Genomic DNA, 12464 nt, shown 5'->3' on the forward strand with positions numbered 1-12464 from the left:
CAAAAACAGTCCCTCTGCTCAAGGTAGTTTACAATCTGAAGGGAGAGACAAGCTGAATTGTGGGGCTGTGGAAGTAGGAGATAACAAAGTTGTGCCTCCACATCTGCTGATCCAGAAATCCTCTGATTTAGTTACCCAAAGTTGACAGCAGGTGTTCACTCGTATCCTTGGTTTCAGCCAATCGTGATAGGTCTTGGAAGATATCTCTGGTAGTTCTACTGCATGTGCAAACAAGCCATATATAGGATAAATTGGAAATCGCCATCAAAGGAAAAATACTGACAAATATTTAAGTGGATTAAAAAAGGTTTCTAGTAGAAGGCAGGATTTTAAAAAGAACCTCAAGGAAGGTAGAAAATGGAGAGGAGGAGTGAGAGATTTCCAGCATGGCAGATCACCAGGGAAAATGCCTGGAGCTAGGAGATGAAAGACTTCATGGATGGTTCAGCAATGAATTCAGGGTAACTAGATGTTCTCATTCACCTCCTTGCCTTGAAGCATAAAAACCAGTTTTAGGGATAGCCAAGTAGCACAGTGGAGAGAGGTCCAGGCCTAGAGTTGGGAGGACCTGGGTTCAAGTGTGACCTCAGGCACTTCCTTGCTGTATGACTCTGGATAAGTCATTTAACTCTTATTGTCTTGCCCTTGCCACTCTTCTGTTTCAGAATTGATATTAAGACAGAAGATAAGGGTTAAAAAAACACACAAATATTTTTTAGCATGTTCGCTTGGGCTATGTGTACTTTTAAGGAGTGCTGTAGGTGAGGGAAGATAGAATTAGTCTGGAATGAACACAATAGATTCATTCAATGCTCAGTTTCAGGGCCAGATGCCATGATATTATCATGCCAGCACCCATCAAGTTTTAGTGAAGTCCAATATAATAAACAGGAGAGATAAACAAAGATCAGAGAGAGTGTTATATTCAAACCTACAGTCACCCTCAATGCATGAACCAGCCCAACCTTGTAAGTCCAATCTTCTAAGTAGCGATCACCCCAAATCCTTCTATCTGTGACACTTGGCCTCCTTCTGTCATAGTGGAGCACTTAAACTTCGAGCACACCAGGCTCCATTACACAATAAGGTTACAGGGATTATATGCTAAGTGTCCAAATCAGTAGGTCCTGAGGGAAGAGACCTAAGAAGGGAGGATAAGGAAAGAGTGAAGGCTGATTTCCATAAATTAATATTTCATTTCATCCCTAAATCAGGAGGTTAAAATGCTTCTCTTGAGCTGAAAACAAAAAATACAGCCATTATCATTCATAGGCTATTGACAGCTAAATGGTGCCATGGATAGAATGCTGGGTCTGGAGTCAGGAAGACTCATCCTTGAGCTCAAATTTGGCTTCAGACACTTATTAGCTGTGGCAAGTCTTTCAACTCTCTTGGCTTTAGTTTCCTTATTCTTTTAAATGAGTTGGAGAAGGAAACGGCAAACTGCTTCAGTATCTTTGCCAAGAAAGCCCCAAATGGGATCAAGAAGAGAAGGACACAGCTGAGAAATGATTGAATATTCATAGACTGGGAAGGTTTTCCTGTGCATGTATGAAGAGATCCAGGAAAGCAAGCAATGATCATTTGATCTCAGTCCACCACCTAGTGGCCAGATCATATATTGCACCCTGTTCATCTAAACTCCCTTTCCCCGGGATTACCAGCCCAGACAGCAGCCCAGGTGTTTAGGACATGTACTGATTTGTTTATGGTTCATTAAATTATGCACTTACTACAGACAAGTCACTGACTTACGCACTGAGGATGTAAACATAAATTAAATACAAGCCTTGTCCAGGAAGAGCTTAACACTTAATCCCAGACACTTCAGGCATTCGGTAGCCAAAGATCTTTCCGCTTCTGAAATTCAAGGTTCGAAGGTTCATTCATTCTATAACTTTGAGGATTTTGTGATTTCATTTGACCTAAAGGGCTAGTTTCTCAGAGATAGAACAAGGCCAAGACTAGAGTAGAACCAACTGTAGAAATTTAGTGCTGGAATTTTGATGGAATTGGAAATAAATACCTAAAAAAATTAAACAATTGAGAAAACTCGGGAATCTCCAAATGGGATCAACGTCTCCAAATATTAGAGGCCGTCTAGCCTAGTAAAGGAAAAAAAGTTATATTTGGATTCGGAGTCAGGTGAACTAGTTCTCTTTAGCCTCTATTTACTCATCAGCAAAATGGGAAACCATGAAGCACTATAGAAATACTCAACAAACATTGATTAAGTTCTCACTGTATGCAGTGCTCTATGATGGGTACTAGAAGGCTGTTGCAAAGTACAAGGATGGCATGTCCCTTCCTTTAAGGTGCTTAAGACAGAACACTCAGGTATTCACTAATATTGTCATCATTATTGCTATTATAATTTTGGTAGTGAACTTTTATTTGGAGGTTTGGGTTTTTTGGTCTGTACACAAATACAAAAAGTTGACTAAGATCTTAAAATGATCTCTTTAAATGCTCCAGTCTTGATGTGTTAAGGTAGTTCAGTGTCAGGGAAATCACAACTCCACATGTGCCTTCTTTCCTTCAACATATGGCTTGACTTTTTCCCGAATGAATTTTGTCCAAAATTCCATCTTGTCTTCTTTGAGTTTTCTTCTGGTCTTTAAGGTCAAGTTGAACTCTAGGTATGACTCTGATTGGTCAAAGAGAGGCCAGTCAGGCAGCCCTTCTCCATTGGGGTTCCTGGAAATTAGGGCACAAGGAGTTATTGGACTAGAGAAGGGAAAAAGAATGTATCATGTCCTTCACAACTTGCCACAGGCATAGGTTATATTTCTCTTAAGACTTACTGGTCTGTGGTCCGTTCCAATTCCACACCAGTTGCCTTGCTTCAATCAGAATGACTCTTGTGGCAACTAGATGGCTCAGTAGATAGAGAGCCAGGCCTGGAGATAGGAGGTCCTGGGTTCAAATCTAGTCTCAGATACTTCCTAGCTGTGTGACCCTGGGCAAGTCACTTAACCCCAATTGCCAAGCTCTTAGCACTCTTCTGCCTTGGAAATGATACTGAGCATTCTGAAATATACATATAGGTTAGAGAACCTCGCAGTCAGAGATCACAGGACCCTGACATTTGAGGATACTAAACTAACCTGAGTGGGGGAGTTCATCCTTATAAAGCACCTTTAAAAAGCAAGGCTCTGGGAACAGCTAAGTCACATAGTGGATAAGCACTAGACTTGGACTCAGGAGGACTTGGGTTCAAACATGACCTCAGACACTTCCTGACTATGTGACCTTGGGCAAGTCACTCACCCCCAATTGCCTAGCCTTTATCACTCTTCTGCCTTAGAATTGATACTAAGATAGAAGATATGGTTTTACAAAATAAAATAAACAAGTCAAAAAGAACAACCCTTCTTGAATCTAGACTAGAGACTAAATTGTTACTATCATCCATCCCTACCTCTATCTCCTCTTTATGTGTTGCCATGCTCCATTAGAATGTAAACTCCTTGAAGGCAGGATATGTCTTCTTTCTTATTTTCTTATCTCCAATATTTAATAAATGCTCAATCTAAATCTAAACCTTGTATAAAAGAATGACATCTCATATTATTTGGAGATGAATGCATGGGATAACATGTATGTAATGACAATATGTGCTGTGTTCTAAATTCTGTAATGAGAGATACTTGACTCTTGGGTAAGAAAGGACCCCTGCCCCCCAACCACACTTGAGCATAATGCATCAAGATAATATTACAAGAATCAATATCCCTCTGGAGAAATGGATTGGGCCATTCCTATGAGGATACCCAGATTGAATGTCATGGTAACCTAGCTCTGAAAGCCCCAACCCAGGAAAAGGGACTAGTGCAAAGGGGCTTGATGGGAAGGCTTAGTGGTGTAGGTTTCCCTACATGTGTGACCTTGGGTAAGTCTTTGGCCTCTCTAAGCCACAGTTTTCTGATTTGTAAAAACGAAGTGGTTAGATAAGATGACCTCTGATGATGGCAGAGGTTCTTAACCCAAAGACTGTGAACTTGGTTTTGTTTTTATATTATAACGATCATATTTTATTATTAATAACATGTATGTAATAAAAATAATAATATCCAACATTTATAAAGCATCTGCTATGTACAAGCACTGTACTAACTACTTCACAAATAATATCTCATTTGATTTTCATAACAATCCTGGGAGGTAGGCGCTAGTATGATCCTCATTTTACAATTGAGGAAATGGAGGCAACTAGAGGTGGAACAGTGAGCCCTTTTGAAAGCAGACTATTGACCCGAAGATCTAATAATTGGAAGAATGAGATAGCTGATGCCATCACCATCCATGACAAGTACTCTCTCTTCCTCTGAGGCTGCTTGTAGCAATACTGCCAAGAGAACTAGGAAAGGTTCTTGGGTTGATCTTTTTACATTTGTTTTGAATGTCAGGAACAGCTATTGTCAGAAGGGGAGAGCAAGAGAGCCAGAGGAAATCTCTTTATAATGAGATATTCTAGTTCTGAGGGGTCCAGTTACACAGATAGATTTCCTTGCATGCGTGCATATGAGTTCCCCTGTGCTGTATATGTCCCTGGGGAAAGTCTCATGTTTTTTTATGGGCTGATGAGCTAGTTATGTAAAGAGCCATAGGTCTTACGGCACAGCATATACCAAAGGACAAGCTAGTAAAGGTAATAAAGTTGTAATGTCATAGGGCAGCATTGGCAAAGGTTTTCAAATTCATGTGTTCAAACTGCAACTTCAAGCTGCCTGTGAGCCCCCTGCATCACCCCAGGGTGGAGGGAGGAAGCACTTACTTTGGGTGGCTGGACAGAGGCATGGGCATGTAAAAAAATGTCCTTGGGGACTGGGAAGAGGAGGAACAGAGCAGCTCCCCCAGTGCCGGCTTGGCACATGTGCCAATACTTCACCAATGCTTGTCAATACTTTCTTTTTTTTTTTTTGAGGTATATTATAGGTTTTAGGTCCTTGCAGACAGAGATCTTAGGACCCTGGCATTTGAGGATACTAAAGGAACATGGGGTAAGTTCAAGTGGTGGTCACAAAGGGAAAAAATCAGGAACCATAAGAACCCTCTTTGGGAGGCCAGACAGCAAAGGTTAGTATTTAAATTTCTCTATAGCTGAGATTGAAAGTTCAAACTCTAATGGACTTTCATGGTGGAGTCCTCTTCTTCATTACCTAGAACAAAGGCTATCTCTGAAGTAACAGTGACATTGCCCTTATAATTTGGAGCAGGGACAATGGGAGAGGGTGAGTCTCTGAGATGATGATTCTGTGACTCCAAGATCATGGATCTAAATACTCTATTCCTCAGATACCATTCTAGAATCAAAATATTCCTCCTTTGGGTAGGGTGATTGTTTGCACCTTACTTACCCTGTGCGCATAAAATTGGCCCAGTATCTCATCATTGCTCTGCTTAGCTGCTTCTCTTCCTCAGTGGAGTCTGGAAAAGCTGGAAACATAATCATTCCTCATGCAGTCAAGCCCTGCTGGCATCATGAAGAGCTTGATGCAATCAAAAACTATCTGAGCTTCACATTCATTCAAGTCACACTGCACATCTCAGAAACACCCAAGCCTGACCAAAGGATTTGCTGTGCACTGCCATCATTCCTAAAGGAGGCTTCTAATAAGTTTCCCAGGAAAACTCGGATACCCAGATGGATTGGGTAGGAAATAGTTTCAGAATTATAAAATCATCTAACAGAGAATAGAGAGAGCTGCCCTGAAGGCTTCTGGTTAACTGTGTATATGTACTAGTCAGCATTTGGGTGCTTTTAGAATGATGAGGCAATTCTCTTATTGGCCACTGAGTGGGAGGAGCCAATGATTCAACAGACTTTTAAAAAAAGTATTGATTTTTCCTCTGGGTCTCTTCCTTTGATCCAAGGATTCCCAAGAGGGTGGTTCTTCTCCACACTGAAATGATTGTCATTGTTCCCACATGAAAGGAAAAAGTGGGGCTCATTAGAGTGATCTTGCACTTGGATCTCTAGAGGCTTCTGCTTTCTGATGGCACATTACCAAGCCAATGGACATTTCCAGGCTGGAAGACCATCTTATAAGATTGAGAGATCTAGAGATAGGTCTTCGGTTGGCAAAAGAAGGAAATGTTCTCTACATCTTCTACAGAACTTGTAAGTCGAAGATGACCACTGACAAGAGGAACAACCCCAAAACTTGACCTAACTTGTCAGGAGACATGAATCTGGACAGGGTTGCTTGATCAGGGCAGAGTAGAGGTGAAATTTAACACTGTCTCTTCAGCAGTCCTAGAAATTACCTCATGCTTTGATGTTTTAAGTATAAACTTCCCAGGAGAGTATGAGAATACTCTAAGACATCAAAATCTATTTAAAGTCTCTCTGCTAACACCTATTTGTAAAAGTCATTTGTATTAAGCCTTTCTTTTAAATGAAAGGAATACATACCTGCCCCTTACATGATTTATATTGTTTATTGAGTACCATTCCACTCTCCCTTTTGGGAAGACCCTAGATATGTGCTAGACCAAAGTTTTTAAGTAAATCTTTGGAGAGCACTGGAATGAGTTAGAGTATGAGAAAAAGAGTCTGACCCTTCTTCTTGGTGGTCAGGATTCCCCAGGACTACTACTGTGAAAGGGAATTCTTTGTTATCTTTTCTGAGTTTTACACTTGTAAAATGGAATTCTGTGTTCCCTGTGTCTATTTTGAGTTAACACTTGGTTAAACAATAATTTAAGTACCCCTACTTAGTATCTCACTAGATTCTAAAGGCAGGATTAACTCTCCTTTGTCCACTTTTGGATTGAGCCAACAAAAGCTTGAACTAAAATGGGTGACAACTCCAGAAATTTGTGAATCCTATGATTAGAGTTGACACCTTCAGATGCCTTTGATAAGAGTTCAACCCTCCAGAAGGTGAGAACTGGTTCCCACAAACACTGTCCCCTGGGCAGTGCTAACACCATAAAAGCCATGAATCCTTTGGCTCAAGTCAGTCTTGTGGAGATAGTCTTTTGACTGGAGAGAATCTCTGAGGGAGCTTAGCTGGGGACTGCAGCTTGGATTGTGGGCTTGGAGCTTGGCTTCAACTTGGATTCTGACTCCCGGACTACTTCATGGGGTCAGTGAAAGGCTGACTCCTTTCCTGGTTTCTGGAGAGACTAGCTTCCATCTTGGAGGAGACCACGTGGGTTATTCACTACCGGCCTTCCTGGTTGAGAGCTAATTAATCTCTGCCTGGATTAAGATAGGATAGATAACCTCTATAACCCCCTCACATTTCTCTTCTTTATTGTTTCTGCTCTATTTGTATATATTTGTAAATAAATTTCCAACTCAAGATATAAATATTGGTGACCACATAATTTCATAAAATTATTGTCCAAACATCAAATTTAACCCTTACACTATGTAGTCACTATATTCATGGGTCCAGAAAACGTGGGACCCAAAGCAGTAGATGTAGGGAAGGCAGTACACCAGACTCTTGGGCTCAGCAGCAATTCACAATGATTAGATGATAGATCTCTTAGACTAACTGAAGATCTATGATTGGATCTTCATCATTGACTCACAAGGTGACCTCCAAACCTGGAACTTCCCTCTCAGGGAAGGCAAAGAGCAAGCAAATAAATGCACAGAAGAGGCCCAGGTTCAAGTTTATCTAGGTGAGTCCCATTTCTTATAATCACATGAAAGAAGTTGCCATGATGCCAGAATGGAGGAGGATCACCCCTTCCTCAGCACTCAGAGGAAGTCCAAGGCTTACATGATACAACTTGGAGGGTCAAAAGAAGTGAAAGACAAGAGAGAATCATTCCTTTTTAAAAGAAAACCAGCAATTGGCAATTTTGAACTATGCTCAAAGGGCTATAAAAGAATGCCTGTCCTTTGATCCAGCCATACCATTGTTGGGATTGTACCCCAAAGAGATCATAGATACACAGACTTGTACAAAAATATTTATAGCTGTACTTTTTGTGGTGGCAAAAAACTGGAAAATGAGGGAATGCCCTTCAATTGGGGAATGGCTTAACAAATTGTGGTATATATTGGTGATGGAATACTATTGTGCTCAAAGGAATAATAAACTGGAGGAATTCCATGTGAACTGGAAAGACCTCCAGGAATTGATGCAGAGCAAAAGGAGCAGAGCCAGAAGAACATTGTACACAGAGACCAATACACTGTGGTAAAATAGAATGTAATGGACTTCCGTACTAGCAGCAATGCAATGACCCGGGACAGTTCTGAGGAACTTATGGTAAAGAATGCTACCCACATTTAGAGGAAGAACTACAGGTGAGGAAACAGAAGAAAAGCAACTGCTTAAACACATGGGTTGAGGTGGACATGATTGAGGATGTAGACTGGAAACTACCATTCCAATGTAACTATCAACAATTTGGAAATAGGTCTTGATCAATGACACATGCTAAAACCAGTGGAAATGCGCATCGGCTATGGGGGGATGGGAGGGATGAAGGGGAAAGTAAGAGCATGAATCATGTAACCATGTTAACTTTTCTAAAAAATAAAAATTATTAAATGAAAAAGAAAAGAAAATTCTAACATAAAAAAATAAAAAAATAAAAGAACCAGCAATTTGGAACTTGGGATGAATGTCAAGCAAAGTGGCCCCAAGAACCTTCTATATTAGAGGGTCCTCACCATTCTTTTGAAAGATAACTCTCTAGAGACTGGCTCCTCCTTCTACAAGGGGTCACCATCCACCCCTACTCCACCCATATCTAGAATCTTCCTCAGTGGAAATTTCTAGCTGCCTTATTAATTCATGCCAATCTGTGGTAATATAGGTAGAAACCAATCATGAGACCTCAACCCTCCCTATAAAACGTCTGACTCTCTTCCACATTTCCGAGCAACCCTTCTATATGTGACTAATCTGGAGTACACACACTGAACTAGGGAGGAGCAATGGGAGCATGGTGTAATCTCAGTGTCTGGAAGGCAATTTGTCCCCTTTTCTCCCCTTGCTGAATCCGCAAGATCATCTTACCTAGGTTTGGACTTTCCTGCTGAGGTATCTTGCCACCTCTGGAGATGAGAGCATGTCTTTATCTCTTGGAAAACTATGATTCAGAGGTATCCTGTTCTTTCCCCACACCCATTCTTGACTCCCCCAAAAGCTAAAATTAATAATTTTTCTTTGTATGAGATAATCTGCCTTTTTTGGTTTGTTTTTTAGTCTAGTTCTTTCTGTTTTGTTCAGACTGGGAGTACAGTGGCTACTCATGGACCCCATCCCATTGAGTCACATGGGATCTTTGACCTACTTCCTTACAACTTGGACTGGTTGGTCCCTTCTTAGGGGCTGGTGGACCCCTGCCTAGTAAAGATGATCATACTGGTGCAAAACACCCATTGGCTCAACCTACTGCTAGTAAGAATTCCGAAGCCATCAACCTCAGCCTTCTTGAAAACAGGGGTTAGAGACTTGTATCACCATAACCGACAACTTTTTTCCTTTTAGTATTGTTGCTTTTCTATGGAGATCTCTAAGTCCCCAAGAGCAATTGCAATGAGGTGGGTCTCCAATATTATTAGAATATTATGACTAATTTTACATGTGTGTTGACTGATTGCCAAATGGATTTCACAATAATCGAAGTCTTCTACTTTTTTTCTCCTGGGTATCCATTTGCTATACAGATGTTTTAATTACAAAACCCAGCATTAAATTGTCAGTCTAATCTGCCATGATATTGTGAATTCTCCAACACACACACACACACACACACACACACACACACACACACACACACATCTTAATTACCCACTAAAGATTCTAAGGTCTTCAAAACAAAAACTACATCTTTGTATTTCTCACAGTTCTAGTCACAGAATAAATATCCAGTAAAGATTGACTGATGGATATATTTTCCTTACCCAGCATGGAGCGTTCATCTGTCATAAAAGGGCCTCCAAAAATGAATGGGAGTTCAGCTGAATGGTCAGCTCTTACAAAAGCGGGTTTGATCTTATCAAAAGCACTTGGCCGATGCTGGAACTCATAAAAGTAGACTGGAACACCAGCATCTGATGGAAAAGATCCAAGGTTTTAGTCAGGAGACTTCAACATTTTACTCTTCATAATTTCATGTAGATCTTTCCAAGTTTTTAAAAAAAAATTAACCTGCTCATCATTTCTTTTTTTTTCCCATTAAACACTTACCTTCCTCCTTAGAATTCAATACTATATGTTGGTTCCAAGTCAATGAGGGCTAAGTGACTTGCCCAGGGTCACATAGCCAGGAATTATCTGAGACCAGATTTGAACCCAAGACCTCCTATCTCTAGACCTGGCTCTCTATCTACTGAGCTACCCAGTTGCAGTCCTGCTCATTATTTCTAATGGTAGAGTAGTATTCCATCACAATTATATACCATAATTTGTCTAGCCACTCCTCTAACTGATGGAGCATTCTCTCAATTTCCAGTTCTTTGCCAACACAAAGAGCTGCTGTAAGTATTTTGGAACATATAATTTCTTATCATTTTCCCCTGATCTTCTTGGGAAACAGGTCCAGCTGGTGGTTAGGGTGTAAACAGTCTTCTAACTCTTTAGGCATAATTCCAAATTGTTCTTCAAAATGGCTGGATCAGTTTACAGTTCTACCAACAGTATATTTCTTTTTTAATCATTACTTTCTGTCTTAGAATCAATACTAAGCTTTGGTTCCAAGGCAGAAGACTGGTAAGCACTATAAAAGTGACTTGCTCAGGATCACAGAGCTAGGAAGTGTCTGAGGCCAGATTTGAACTCTAGGCCTGGCTCTCTATCTACTTAGCCACTAGCTGTCCCTCAATGTATCAGTGTCCCTATTTTTCTACATCTTGTCCAAAATTTGTGATTTTGTCCTTTTATCATTTTAACTAATTTGATAGGTGTGAGATGACATCTGAGTTGTTTTGTCTTGCATTTCTCTAATCAGTAGAGATTTAGAACTTTTAAAAAATATATACTTTTATATGGCTTTTATTTCTTCATCCAAAAATTGTCTATTCATATTGTTTTCCCATTGATCAGTTGGAGAATGGCTCTTATTCTAATACATTTGAAAAACTATCTATAAAATTTTCCCCCTATTTTCTACTTTCCTTCTAATTTTGGCTATATAGTTTTATTTGTACAAAAGAATTTTAATTTAATATAATCACAATTATTCATTTATATCTAACAATGCTCTCTACCTCTCACTTATTCATAAATTCTCTCCTACCCATAAATCTCAAAGGTAATATATTTCTTGTTCACATTTACTTATTATATTTTCTTTTATGTCTAGACATGTATCCATTTTGATCTGATCTAAGTGAATGGTGTAAGATATTAGTCTATACAGAGTTTCTGACAAATTACTCTCCAATTATTCTAGCAATTTTACCAAATAATAAGTTCTTATCATTAAAACTTGAATCTATACTTTTGTCAAGTACAAGGTTACTATAATCTTTTACTATTGTTTGTTGTGTGTCTGACCTACCTTTCTATTTCTTAGACAGTACTAAATAGTTTTGATAATTACTGTTTTATAATGCAGTTTAATATCTGGTACTGCTAGACTGCCTTCCTTTACATTTTTCCCATTGATTATTTGGATAATCTTGATCTTTTGTTCTCCCCAATGAATTTTGTTATTATTTTTTTCTAGCTCCATAACGTAATCTTTTGGTAATTTAATTGGGATGTCATTGAATAAGTAGATTAGTTTAGGTAGAATTGCCATTTTACATGTGTTGGGTTTGCCTAACCTAAAACAATGAATATTTCTCTAATTATTTACATTTGACTTCATTTGTGTAAAGAGTGTTTTATATTCATGTAGTTTCTGGGTTTGTTTTGGCAGATATTTTATTTTGTCTCTGGTTATTTTAAATGGGGTGTGACTGTCTCTCCTTTTTTTTTAAATTTAAATATTTTATTATTTTTTTTAAGAAAAAATTTCCATGGTTACATGATTCAAGTTTTTACTTTCCTCCTCACTCTCCCTTCATCCCACCCACTCCCCCAATATCCAGTGCACATTTCCACTGGTTTTAACATGTGTCATCAATCAAGACTTCTTTACATATTATTGATAGTTGCATTGGTGTGGTCCTTTTGAGTCTATATCCCCAATCATGTCTGCATCAACCCAAATGTTCAAGCAGTTGTTTTTCTTCTGTGTTTCCACTCCTGTAGTTCTTCCTCTGAATGTGGGTAGCATTCTTTTCGATAAATCCCACAGAATTGTCCTGGGTCATTACATTACTGCTAGTACAGAAGTCTATTACATTCGATTTTACCACAGTGTATCAGTCTCTGTGTACTCTTCTGGCTCTACTCCTTTCACTCTGCATCAATTCCTGAAGGTCTTTCCAGTTCACACGGAATTCCTCTAGTTTATTATTCCTTTGAGCACAATAGTATTCAATCACCAGCATATACCACAATTTGTTCAGCCATTCCCCAATTGAGGGGCATATC

General features: G+C 39.4%; 1 protein-coding gene across 1 annotated transcript in view; it reads right to left on the reverse strand.

Moving 5' to 3' along the window:
• Positions 1–2356: 2356 nt before the first annotated feature.
• Positions 2357–12464, reverse strand: part of LOC123236801 (carboxylesterase 3-like) — a 46986-nt gene continuing 36878 nt past the window's right edge. Inside the window, exons 11-13 of the mRNA XM_044663231.1 lie at positions 9884–10033; positions 5361–5439; positions 2357–2697 (exon numbers count right to left, since the gene is read on the reverse strand). Coding sequence (XP_044519166.1) covers positions 2511–2697; positions 5361–5439; positions 9884–10033 — 416 coding nt within the window. The 3' untranslated portion in view covers positions 2357–2510. The remainder of the gene's footprint in view (positions 2698–5360; positions 5440–9883; positions 10034–12464) is intronic.

Source organism: Gracilinanus agilis, chromosome 2 (assembly GCF_016433145.1).
Source record: "Gracilinanus agilis isolate LMUSP501 chromosome 2, AgileGrace, whole genome shotgun sequence".
NCBI lineage: Eukaryota > Metazoa > Chordata > Mammalia > Didelphimorphia > Didelphidae > Gracilinanus > Gracilinanus agilis.